This window comes from Salmo trutta, chromosome 10 (assembly GCF_901001165.1).
Source record: "Salmo trutta chromosome 10, fSalTru1.1, whole genome shotgun sequence".
NCBI classification, from domain to species: Eukaryota; Metazoa; Chordata; class Actinopteri; order Salmoniformes; family Salmonidae; genus Salmo; species Salmo trutta.
Genome location: NC_042966.1, coordinates 38,018,430 through 38,031,656, shown reverse-complemented (window position 1 = coordinate 38,031,656; position 13,227 = coordinate 38,018,430). Strand labels below are relative to the sequence as shown.

Below are 13,227 nucleotides of genomic sequence, written 5' to 3'. Positions count from 1 at the left end.
CCATTTCCAATGCCCTGGACCACTGCTGGGCATATCCCCCATCCCCAATGCCCTGGCCCACTGCTGGGCATATCCCCACCCCCAATGCCCTGGACCACTGCTGGGTATATCCCCATCCCCCATCCCCAATGCCCTGGACCACTGCTGGGCATATCCCCCATCCCCAATGCACTGGACCACTGCTGGGCATATCCCCCATCCCCAATGCCCTGGACCACTGCTGGGCATATCCCCATCCCCAATGCCCTGGACCACTGCTGGGCATATCCCCATCCCCAATGCCCTGGACCACTGCTGGGCATATCCCCATCCCCTATCCCCAATGCCCTGGACCACTGCTAGGCATATCCTCATCCCTACTGCCCAGGACCATGGTTAGGCCTATCAAATCAAAGTATATTTGTCAAATGCGCCAAATACAACAGGTGTAGACTTTACTGTAAAATGCTTAGTTACGAGCCCCTAACCCACAATGCTGAGTTAAAAAGTAAGAACAATTCTCGAGAAAAGGAAAGAAGAAACAGTAACACAATAAAATAACAATAATGAGACTGCATACAAGGAGTACAGGTACCGAGTCAACGTCCAGGGGTATGAGGTAGTTGAGGTAATTTAGATAATACTGTATGTACATGTAGGTAGAGATGAAAGTGACCAGGATAGATAATAAACAGTGTGTCAATATGTCAGTGTGTGTGTGTGTGTTTTATAGTATGTGTGAGTGTGTGGGTAGAGTCCAGTCAGTGTGTGGGTAGAGTCCAGTCAGTGTGTGGGTAGAGTCCAGTGAGTGTGTGGGTAGAGTCCAGTGAGTGTGTGGGTAGAGTCCAGTCAGTGTGTATGTAGAGACCAGTGAGTGTGGGTAGAGTCCAGTGAGTGTGGGGGTAGAGTCCAGTGAGTGTGTGGGTAGAGTCCAGTCAGTGTGTGGGTAGAGTCCAGTGAGTGTGTGGGTAGAGTCTAGTGTGTGGGTAGAGTCCAGTGAGTGTGTGGGTAGAGTCTAGTGTGTGGGTAGAGTCCAGTGAGTGTATGGGTAGAGTCCAGTCAGTGTGTGGGTAGAGTCTAGTGAGTGTGTGGGTAGAGTCCAGTCAGTGTGTGGGTAGAGTCCAGTGAGTGTGTGGGTAGAGTCCAGTGAGTGTGTGGGTAGAGTCCAGTGAGTGTGTGGGTAGAGTCCAGTCAGTGTGTGGGTAGAGTCCAGTGAGTGTGTGGGTAGAGTCCAGTGTGTGGGTAGAGTCCAGTGAGTGTATGGGTAGAGTCCAGTCAGTGTGTGGGTAGAGTCCAGTCAGTGTGGGTAGAATCCAGTCAGTGTGTGGGTAGAGTCCAGTCAGTGTGTGGGTAGAGTCCAGTCAGTGTGTGGGTAGAGACCAGTGAGTGTGTGGGTAGAGTCCAGTCAGTGTGTGGGTAGAGACCAGTGAGTGTGTGGGTAGAGTCCAGTGAGTGTGTGGGTAGAGTCCAGTGAGTGTGTGGGTAGTGTGTGGGTAGAGTCCAGTCAGTGTGTGGGTAGTGTGTGGGTAGAGTCCAGTCAGTGTGTGGGTAGAGTCCAGTGAGTGTGTGGGTAGAGTCCAGTGAGTGTGTGGGTAGTGTGTGGGTAGAGTCCAGTCAGTGTGTGGGTAGAGTCCAGTGAGTGTGTGGGTAGAGTCCAGTCAGTGTGTGGGTAGAGTCCAGTCAGTGTGTATAGAGCCAGTCAGTGTGTGGGTAGAGTCCAGTGAGTGTGTGGGTAGAGTCCAGTGAGTGTGTGGGTAGAGTCCAGTCAGTGTGTGGGTAGAGTCCAGTCAGTGTGTATAGAGCCAGTCAGTGTGTATAGAGTCCTGTGAGTGTGTATAGAGACCAGTGAGTGTGTATAGAGCCGGGTGTCAATGCAATTAGTCAGGATATCCATTTGATTAACTGTTCAGCACTTTTATGGCTTTAGGGTAGCAGCTGGTCAGGAGCCTTTTGGTCCCAGACTTGGTGCTCCGGTACCACTTGTCGTGCAGTAGCAGAGAGAACAGTCTATGACTTGGGTGGCTGGAATCTTTGACAATTTTTAGGGCCTTCCTCTGACACTGCCTGGTATAGAGGTCCTGGATGGCAGGGAGATCGGCCCAGTAATGTATGGGCCCTACGCATTACCCTCTTTAGCGCTTTATAGTCAGATGCCAAGCAGTTAGCATACCAAGTGGTGATGCAGCCGGTCAAGATGCTCTCAATGGTGCAGCTATATACATTTTTTAGGATATGAGGGCCCATGCCAAGTATTGTCAGCCTTCTAAGGGGGAAGATGCGTTGTCGTGCCCTCATCAAGACTGTGTTGATGTGTTTGGACCATGATAGGTCATTAGTGATGTGGACACCAAGGAACTTGAAGATCACGATCTGCTCCTCTACTGCCCCGTTGATGGGAATGGGTGAACAGGGAGTACAGAATGTGACTAAGCATGCTCCCCTGAGGGAGCATGCTTAGTTGCAGAGGGAGGTGTTTAATCCCAGGGTTCTTAGTTTAGTGATGATCTTGGAGGGCACTATGATGTTGAACGCTAAGCTGTTGTCAATCAATAGCATTTTCATGTACAGTATGTGTTCCTTTTGTCCAGGTGGGAAAGGGCACTGTGGTGTGCAATAGAGATTGTATTTTCTGTGGATCTGTTGGGGCGATATGCGAATTGGAGTGGGTCCAGGGTGTCTGGGATGATGGTGTTAATGTGAGCCATGACCAGCCTTTCATGGCTACAGATGGGAGTGCTACGGGGTGATAGTTATTTAGACAAGTTACCTTGGCGTTCTTGGGCACAGGGACTATGGTGGTCTGCTTGAAACATGTTGGTATTACAGACAGACGGGGAGAGGTTGAAAATGTCACTGAAGACACTTGCCAGCTGGTCAGCACATGCTCTGAGTACGCGTCCTGGCAATCCCTCTGGCCCTGCGGCCTTGTGAATGTTAACCTATTTAAAGGTCTTACTCATATTGGCTACGGAGAACATGATTACACAGAACAGCTGGTGCTCCATTGCATGGTTCAGTGTTGCTTGCCTTGAAGCGAGCATCGAAGGTATTTAGCTCATCTGGTAGGCTTGCACCACTGGGCAGCTCGCGGCTGGATTTCCCTTTAATCCGTGATAGTTTGCAAGCCCTGCCAAATCCAACGAGCGACAGAAATGGTGTAGTAGGATTCAATCTTAGTCCTTTATTGACACTTTGCCTGTTTGATGGTTCGTCGGAGGGCAGAGAGCGATTTCTTATAAGCGTCCGGATTAGTGTCCCGCTCCTTGAAAGCGGCAGCTCTAGCCTTTAGCTCAGTGCGGATGTTGCCTGTAGTTCATGGCTTCTGGTTGGGGTATGTACGTACGGTCACTGTGGGGACGATGTCGTCAGTGCACTTATTAATGAAGCCGGTGACTGATGTGGTGTACTCCTCAATGCCATCGGATGAATCCCGGGAACATTTCCCAGTCTGTGCTAGTAAAACAGTCCTGTAGCTTACCATCCACTTAATCTTACCACTTCCGAATTGAGTGTGTCACTGTATTTCCTGTTTGAGTTTTTGCTTGTAAGCAAGAATCAGGAGGATAGTGTTATGGTCAGATTTGCCAAATGGAGGGCGAGGGAGAACTTTGTATACGTCTCTGTGTGTGGAGTAAAGGTGGTCTAGAGTTTTTTCGCTTCTAGTTGCACAGGTGACATGCTGGTAGAGATGAGGTAAAAACAGATCTCAGTTTTCCTGCATTAAAATCACCGGCCACTAGGAGCATTTTCTTAATTTCTTATGGCCCTATACAGCTCGTTGACTGCGGTCTGAGTGCCAGCACTGGTTGTGGTGGCAAGTAGACAACTACAAAAAATATAGATAAACTGTTTTGGTAAATAGTATGGTCTACAGCTTATCATGATGTACTCTAACTTAATATTAGAGATCACGCACCAGCTGTTGTTAACGAAGAGACACAAACTACCCCCCTTGAGCTTACCCGGCGCTGCTGTTCTGTCCTGTTGATGTATAGAAAAAACAACTAGATGTATATTTTCCATGTCCTTATTCAGCCACAACTCAGAGAAACATAGGATATTACAGTTCTTCAGATCACGTTGATAGGATAGTCTCGAACAGAGCTCGTCCAGTTTATTCTCCATTGATTTTACGTTAACCAATAGAACGGATATAGACGGTTTAATCCACTTCCCGACGTAGTCTCGTCAGGTTTCCTGCACGCTGGCTTCTATAACTCCACCTCTCACACACACACACACACACACACACACACACACACACACACACACACACACACACACACACACACACACACACAAAAACATCTGCCTGCTGCCCAGCTGGCCAAACCCACATTCTCTCCCTCTCTTTCTCTCCAAGTCTTTCCTTTCTATCCGTAACAATAGCCCTGGTTGTCTGTTGACGTGTAAGCTATGGGGCTGATGCACGCAGATACATTCATGACATCGGAAGGTCGAGCTGAAATAATGACTTGTACCACACAGTTGGGTGTGGGTCAGTTCATAGGTCAGTCTGCTGCTTGACCAGCCATTCCAATATACTGTTCCTCAAAGCCTGGGCTCATATACATAAAGCTTCTCAGAGTAGGAGTGTTGATCTAGGATCAGTTCTGTCTTTTAGATCATAATGAATATTATTATATGGACCTGATCCTAGATTAACACTGCTACTCTGAGACCCAGCACAAAGAGTGGATGACATGAGAGTAATCTTGTCCCCAAGGTGCTTAACTCATAATGAGTGAAATATGATTGTGGACCATCACAGAAGACTAGTGGAACAAGTTGTGGTACTGTAGGCCTATGTGGAACAAAACTATCTGTTCTGTATGTTGGTTGTTTTCTGTATAGCTGTGTGGTGTTTCTGTAGTGATTAGGAGGCCTATAGGGACACACAGGGCTGGTTAAGGGCGGGGGCCTGGGCAGCTAGGGGGCTGAAGTCAGAACCTCGATTCGCTCTGACCACTCCCTATGATCTCACCATAAGACCATGTGGCTGCTGTCCGATGATCGACAGATATTCTCTCTCTCTCTCTCTCTCTCTCTCTCTCTCTCTCTCTCTCTCTCTCTCTCTAAAGGGATTTATTGGCATGGGAAGCATATGTTTACGTTGCCAAAGCAAGTGAAGGGAGAGGGGGAGTAGAGTGGGGAAGCAGAGGATGGAGGTACAGGGGGAGTAGAGGGGGGAAGCAGAGGATGGAGGTACAGGGGGAGTAGAGGGGGGAGGTAGAAGGGGGAAAGGTGGTAGACAGAAGGGGTAAATGTGGGGCTGGTACACACAGTCTGATCTCTCTAGCCAGGAGATCAGACTGTGTGTTGCTGCCATGAAGATAATGGGAATTCCATTTGGCACTGAGTGATTTAGTCTCCTCGTCTTTCAAAAAGACTTCTCATCTGTCTTGCCTGGCAGCTAGCCTCTGTATAGACCGATCCTCAACAACACACAGCTGAGAGAGAGAGAGAGAGAGAGAGAGAGAGAGAGAGAGAGGGAGGGAGAGAGAGAGAGAGATAAAGAGCTGTCAGATAGCTTTTTTTTTTTTACTATTCACGGGAAATACTGTGAATTTATGGTAGTATGGATATGCTCATGGCAGTTACTATGGCCCGCTTTGGTCTGTCCTTTAATCCTGGTCCTGGAGAACCGCAGGCTATGCAGGCTTTTGTTCCAACCCAGCACTAAGACACCTGATTCCACTAATCAAAGGCTTAATGGACAGTTGATTAGTTAAATCAGGTGTGATAATACATGGCTAGAAGAAGACCAGAGTTGAAGACGTTCTAAGGCGAGTTCTAAGTTCTAAGAAGTTGAAGTTCCAAGCCATTCTAGAAGCCATTTCAGATGTAATGGCGTAAACTCTACTCTAAATGGTCAGTTATCACTAGATGCCCAGTTCACCACCAGTGTTGGAATTAGTTATTGCATATTACTAGTTACATTAATGTAACACGTTACCTTAAAATATTACTTTGTGTGGAAAGTAATGTGATTACTAGTTATATTGCTTTTGCGCTACTTTCATAAACAAAATCAAGAAATCTGTTGGAAGGAGGAAGACGAGTTGCGATCGCTCAACCAAAGATGGGCTACCTAGAAGGTTTGATCGCTAGTTTGTCCTTTCATCTGTGGTGCTGCTACTTACTGACTCAGGTTTGATCTGTAGTTTCTCCTTTCATCTGTGGTGCTGCTACTTACTGACTCAGGTTTGATCTGTAGTTTGTCCGTTCATCTGTGGTGCTGCTACTTACTGACTCAGGTTTGATCTGTAGTTTGTCCGTTCATCTGTGGTGCTGCTTTCCTGTGCTAGTATACAAGTGGGCTCCCGAGTGGAGCAGCGGTCTAAGGCACAGCGTCTCAGTATTAGAGGCTCTCAACTGGCCGTGATTGGGAGTCCCATAGGGCGGCGCACAATTGTCCAAGCGTCGTCTGGGTTTGGCAGGTGTAGGCCGTCATTGTCAATAAGAATATGTTCTTAGATGACTTGCCTGGTTAATTAAATGCTGCTTAATTAGCAATGTATATTGAAAGTCAAACATACAGATTTCCTGTCTTTTCATTCAAAGTCTTAAAAGATGTATAGAGTACACAGTAGAACCCTCTAGGTGCTTTTCTACAGACCTGTGTGGCTCAGTTGGTAGAGCATGGTGCTTGCAATGCCAGTTCAATTCGCACGGGAGTGACCGGTATGAAAACGTATGCACCCGTTACTGTCAGTCGCTCTGGGTATCTGTTAAATGACGTAAACGTTGAAGTGATCAATGGCGAAGATCAGAGGTGCGCCCTCCATACATTTCTATGGACAGACTGTGTCATGACATTTCTTCAAACAGCCTTTGTGTTCATGCTCCAGAACTAAATGAGGAAATGAGTTGGATCATGGAAACACACCAGTTAGAGAAATGAATCTGAAAGAGAATGCATGCATTGTTTGACAAAATAACTGAAATAACATTACCAAATTTGAAGAAAAAGTAATGCGTAATATGATGGTGTAAGGGCTTATTTTTGTAATGCATTACCCCCAACACTGTTCACCACTGTGTCACAGAGCTGCTAGATAACAGGCTTAGTGTCTGTGTGTCTGTGTGGTTGGTTCTTGCTGGTACCATACAGTCTCAGGGTTAGTACCCAGACAATGGCTGGGATTCTCTTTAGAACAGATTCTGGATGAGCTGGCGCCCACAACCCAGGGAATGACTGGCCTCTGGAACATTACAGGGCATGGGCGTCAGATATGGCCCTCACACAGGGAGGGGTCTGTGTGGCCAGTCTGGGGGGTGGGCAAGGGGGTGACACTGCCACAAAAGATCTGTCTGTCCTCCTCTGTGAGTGTCATCAGTCGTTGCTGGGGGAGAGAGGGATGGAGAGATGGAGGGAATGAGAGAGAGAGATGGATGGAGAGATGGAGGGAATGAGAGAGAGGGATGGAGAGATGGAGGGAATGAGAGAGAGGGATAGAGAGATGGAGGGAATGAGAGAGGGGGAAGGACAGAGGTTTAATGTTGCCGTCAGTCCATTGTCATTTGGATGTTTTTGGGACCGAGGCTGAGAGTGAGAGAGCGCAGGCTGAGAGTAAGAGAGCGCAGGCTGAGAGTGATTGAGCGCAGGCTGATAGTGAGCCAGAGTGCAGACTGAGAGTGAGCGAGAGCAGGCTGGTGTGAGAGAGAGCAGGCTGAGAGAGAGAGAGAGCAGGCTGAGAGTGAGAGAGAGCAGGCTGGTGTGAGAGAGAGCAAGCTGAGAGTGAGAGAGCGCAGGCTGAGAGTGAGAGAGCACAGGCTGAGAGTGAGAGACCGCAGGCTGAGAGTGATTGAGCGCAGGCTGATAGTGAGCGAGAGTGCAGCCTGAGAGTGAGCGAGAGCAGGCTGGTGTGAGAGAGAGCAGGCTGAGAGAGAGAGAGAGAGAGCAGGCTGAGAGAGAGAGAGAGCAGGCTGAGAGTGAGAGAGAGCAGGCTGGTGTGAGAGAGAGCAAGCTGAGAGTGAGAGAGCGCAGGCTGAGAGTAAGAGACCGCAGGCTGAGAGTGATTGAGCGCAGGCTGATAGTGAGCGAGAGTGCAGCCTGAGAGTGAGCGAGAGCAGGCTGGTGTGAGAGAGAGCAGGCTGAGAGAGAGAGAGAGCAGGCTGAGAGAGAGAGAGAGCAGGCTGAGAGTGAGAGAGAGCAGGCTGGTGTGAGAGAGAGCAGGCTGAGAGAGAGAGAGAGAGCAAGCTGAGAGTGAGAGAGAGCAGGCTGAGAGTGAGAGAGAGCAGGCTGGTGTGAGAGAGAGCAGACTGAGAGAGAGAGAGAGCAGGCTGAGAGTGAGAGAGAGCAGGCTGGTGTGAGAGAGAGCAGGCTGAGAGAGAGAGAGAGCAGGCTTATTGAGAGAGAGAGCAGGCTGGTGTGAGAGAGCGCAGGCTGAGAGTGAGAGAGCGCAGGCTGAGAGTGAGAGAGAGCAGGCTGAGAGTAGGATGACCAAGGCTGAGAGGGAGAGAGTGCAGGCAGAGAGTGAGAGAGTGCAGGCTGAGAGTAGGATGACTGAGGCTGAGAGTGAGAGAGCTCAGGCTGAGAGTCAGAGAGAGCATGCTGGTGTGTGCAGTGGAGAGGAAAAGATAGATGCAGGACACAGGTCATCACCGTGCTACTAACAGATAGGTCAGGATGCAGCAAGGGGACAGGAGGATTGAGGCTGGGATGCCAAGCTCTGCTACTGACTGAAAGAGAGAGACCTTAGAGCACAGGGGTAGGCAACTAGATTCAACTGCGGGGAAATTTTAGTTGGAGTGAATGGTCGGTGTGTCGGAACATGATTATAATCATTTGTACACTGCAAATTGACCACAACTTGCACCAAACCCCCAAAAGAGATAATATTGTAATAGAGCAATGATTTCATACCTTGATTACATTGAGACACGATCACGTTTCTTTTTTTTATTTGTGGGAATACTTCAACTCATTTTTAGCTGAATTCCTGGTGATTTTACTGTATATATGTTTAACCCCTCCCCAAAAAAACTATTTTTTGGACCGTGTCTTTTGCTCCCATTTTTGTGTAATATCAAAACAAGTCAACCTGGCGAAGATTGTGTCTTAGAGGATAGTCGACCTATTGCAAGATGGATGACTCATATCGCAGGACACTGGTGTGTATTTGGCCAGATTACATTTCTCTGAGGCTTGGAATTAGAGAGTCATTGTCAGAAATAAAACCAACGCTGAATAATAGTTGTGTCGTAAGGTCATTCTCTAAAATCTCTTTTTTTTTTATCTGTCTCCCAAGTCCAACTCCTGAAATCCACACAACTCGGCCGCCAGAGTCTTCTGTACCTGAAAGAGATCGGAGATGGCTGGTTCGGAAAGGTAAGACCGCTCCCTCTCTCCTCACTTTTTCTTGTCAATTCTTTTGGGTGTATTTTGGGGTTATTTTCACTGTGCTGGAGGCTACGATCCGGGGTTATGAGAGGTAGCTAGATTAAATGTTCTGTCAACTTCGGCAGGCTCACGGTTGCTATGCGCTGAGCTGTGATCCTACGTTTGTTTAGGAGTCAGCCTGTTTAAATGGCCGACACGCTACATTACCTGGAATATGTGTAACTATTGGTAATGCTGGGCTGATCCACATGCCTTTGATGTCTGCCTGACTACCTGACTGACTGACTGGCTGACTGACTGACTGACTGACTGGCTGACTGACTGACTGACTACCTGACTGACTACCTGACTGACTGACTGACTGACTGACTGACTGACTGACTGACTGACTGATGCTGCCTGGTACAGAGAGGGATTGAACGCTGCGGAAAGACTGGGATAGAACCGTGTAGCCTGCCCTCGCAATGCAGCAGTTTTTAGTTAGCATTTCACTCTGTTTTTATTACTAGATAACACTAGATAACCATGTTACTCTGAGTGTTGGGAATTAGCTACTGTAACACTAGATAACCATGTTACTCTGAGTGTTGGGAATTAGCTACTGTAACACTAGATAACCATGTTACTCTGAGTGTTGAGAATTAGCTACTGTAACACTAGATAACCATGTTACTCTGAGTGTTGAGAATTAGCTACTGTAACATGAGATAACCATGTTACTCTGAGTGTTGGGAATTAGCTACTGTAACACGAGATAACCATGTTACTCTGAGTGTTGGGAATTAGCTACTGTAACACTAGATAACCATGTTACTCTGAGTGTTGAGAATTAGCTACTGTAACACGAGATAACCATGTTACTCTGAGTGTTGGGAATTAGCTACTGTAACAGGAGATAACCATGTTACTCTGAGTGTTGGGAATTAGCTACTGTAACACTAGATAATTCCCAACACTCAGAGTAACATGGTTATCTACTGTAACACTAGATAACCATGTTACTCTGAGTGTTGGGAATTAGCTACTGTAACACGAGATAACCATGTTACTCTGAGTGTTGGGAATTAGCTACTGTAACACTAGATAACCATGTTACTCTGAGTGTTGGGAATTAGCTACTGTAACACTAGATAACCATGTTACTCTGAGTGTTGGGAATTAGCTACTGTAACACTAGATAACCATGTTACTCTGAGTGTTGGGAATTAGCTACTGTAACACGAGATAACCATGTTACTCTGAGTGTTGGGAATTAGCTACTGTAACACTAGATAACCATGTTACTCTGAGTGTTGGGAATTAGCTACTGTAACACTAGATAACCATGTTACTCTGAGTGTTGGGAATTAGCTACTGTAACACGAGATAACTGATTCTTGTCATTCTCTCGTTCCCTCCCTCTTTCTGTTTCTTTGTTCTGTTCCTTCTCACACTCATACACTCTTACACACACACTTTCCCCACACTTGTGTACCTTGACTGGGTATGTCCATTTGTGTGTGTGTGTGTCTCTGTGACTGCATGCATACCCCTCTGTGTGTCTCTGTATCTCCTGGTCTGTCTCTTGTTGGTCTCTTTATGAATCTGCATGTCCTATGTGTGCTTCTCTGTGTATCTCTCTATTTCCTGTGTATGCCTTGCTGTCTCTGTGGATCTCTCTATTTCCTGTGTATGCCTCTCTGTTTATCTCTCTATTTCCTGTGTATGCCTCTCTGTGTATCTCTCTATTTCCTGTGTATGCCTCTCTGTTTATCTCTCTATTTCCTGTGTATGCCTCTCTGTCTCCTGATGTATCTCTCTATTTCCTGTGTATGCCTCTCTGTCTCCTGATGTATCTCTCTATTTCCTGTGTATGCCTCTGACTCTGTGTATCTCTCTATTTCCTGTGTATGCCTCTGACTCTGTACATCTCTCTATTTCCTGTGTATGCCTCTCTGTCTCCTGATGTATCTCTCTATTTCCTGTGTATGCCTCTGACTCTGTGTCTCTCTCTATTTCCTGTGTATGCCTCTGTCTCTGGGTATCTCTCTATTTCCTGTGTATGCCTCTCTGTCTCTGTGTATCTCTCTATTTCCTGTGTATGCCTCTGTCTCTGGGTATCTTTCTATTTCCTGTGTATGCCTCTCTGTCTCTGTGGATCTCTCTATTTCCTGTGTATGCCTCTGTCTCTGGGCATCTCTCTATTTCCTGTGTATGCCTCTGACTCTGTGTCTCTCTCTATTTCCTGTGTATGCCTCTCTGTTTATCTCTCTATTTCCTGTGTATGCCTCTCTGTCTCTGTGTCTCTCTCTATTTCCTGTGTATGCCTCTCTGTCTCTGTGGATCTCTCTATTTCCTGTGTATGCCTCTGACTCTGTGTCTCTCTCTATTTCCTGTGTATGCCTCTCTGTTTATCTCTCTATTTCCTGTGTATGCCTCTGTCTCTGTTTATCTCTCTATTTCCTTGCATTTGTGTGACTGTCCACCTTTCACCTGAACGTGTGTGTCCTCCTCAACCATGTTTGTCCTCCACAATCGCCACCTCCATGTGTGTGTACTGTTTGGGAATTATTTTTTGTTTCTGTATGTCTCTCTGTGTCTCTCTGTCTCTCTGTGTGTCTCTCTGTGTTTATGTCTCTCTGTGTTTCTGTCTTTATGTGTCTCTGTCTGTCTGTCTGTCTGTCTGTCTGTCTGTCTGTCTGTCTGTCTGTCTGTCTGTCTGTCTGTCTGTCTGTCTGTCTGTCTGTCTGTCTGTCTGTCTGTCTCTCTGTGTGTCTGTCTGTCTCGCTGTTTCTCTGTCTGTCTCGCTGTCTGTCTCTCGCTGTCTGTCTGTCTGTTTCTCTTTGTGTCTCTCTGTTTGACTTTGTGTGTATATCTTCCATTCCTCCCCATCTCTCCTCATGTCTGTCTGTGTGTCTCTGCGTGTGTACCTTGTGTGTGTGTCTGTGTGTGTGTCTCCCATGTGTGTACCCTGTGTGTGTCTGTGTGGCTCCCATACCAGGTTATCCTGGGGGAGGTGAATGCGGGCCTCAACACCACCCAGGTGGTGGTTAAGGAGCTCAAGGCCAGTGCCAGCGTTCAGGATCAGATGCACTTCCTGGAGGAGTCCCAGCCATACCGGTGAACAGACTTTCTCTGTCTCTATCTATTCATCAGGCTTAAGCCATGTTTCAGTCAGGCCAATCATATCAAGATTATGATCAGTGATTAGTTCATTGACTATAACTGCCTTGAAAGTGAGGGATCTAACATTAAGTAGCCCTATTTTGAGATGTTAGATATCACAATCTCTTTCAATAATTACAGGAATGGAGGAGGTCTATATTCCAGTAAAATTGCAAAGGCGAACACTGCCATGTTTTGTTTTGCCCAACCTAGATCAAGGCACAGACACGGTCTCAATGGGGATAGCTGAGCTGACTGTGCTAGTGGCAGACTCCACTAAGCTGACAGGCTGGCTAACAGCCTGCTGCGTGGCCTGCACCCAACTCTCTGCCATTCTGCCAGTGTTTTGTGCCTCCACTAACTCTGCCATTCTGCCAGTGCTTTGTGCCTCCACTAACTCTGCCATTCTGCCAGTGTTTTGTGCCTCCACTAACTCTTTGCCATTGTGCCCGTCCGTCTCCAGTGCCCTCCAGCACCCAGCGCTCCTACATTGCCTGGCGCAGTGCACTGAGGTCACCCCCTACCTGCTGGTCATGGAATTCTGCCCTCTGGTAAGTACTGGACTGGATTGGACTGTCATTGCATCACTGTATATAGAACGATCTGTCTGTGGCCATTGCAGTCAGTAGCTTGCTGGACTAGCTGGAGTTCTATTGCTACAGTATCTCTCTATGGCCACTGCAGACAGTGTACAGTATGTATGACAATCATCATGGACTGGACTAGACTGGACTCTTACTTCACCACTGTGTCTCTCT

The 13,227-nt window shown here is 47.3% G+C and overlaps 1 protein-coding gene across 3 annotated transcripts in view; it reads left to right on the top strand.

Moving 5' to 3' along the window:
- Nucleotides 1-13,227, top strand: part of LOC115201685 (serine/threonine-protein kinase LMTK1) — a 100,330-nt gene that overhangs the window by 67,364 nt on the left and 19,739 nt on the right. For 2 of the 3 annotated variants that reach the window (XM_029765509.1, XM_029765508.1), the window contains exons 4-6: nt 9,234-9,313; nt 12,306-12,424; nt 12,933-13,020. In XM_029765509.1, coding sequence (XP_029621369.1) covers nt 9,234-9,313; nt 12,306-12,424; nt 12,933-13,020 — 287 coding nt within the window. Of the gene's footprint in view, nt 1-8,405; nt 8,694-9,021; nt 9,097-9,233; nt 9,314-12,305; nt 12,425-12,932; nt 13,021-13,227 lie in introns of those variants that run through there. The other variant, XM_029765510.1, reaches the window with a different exon arrangement.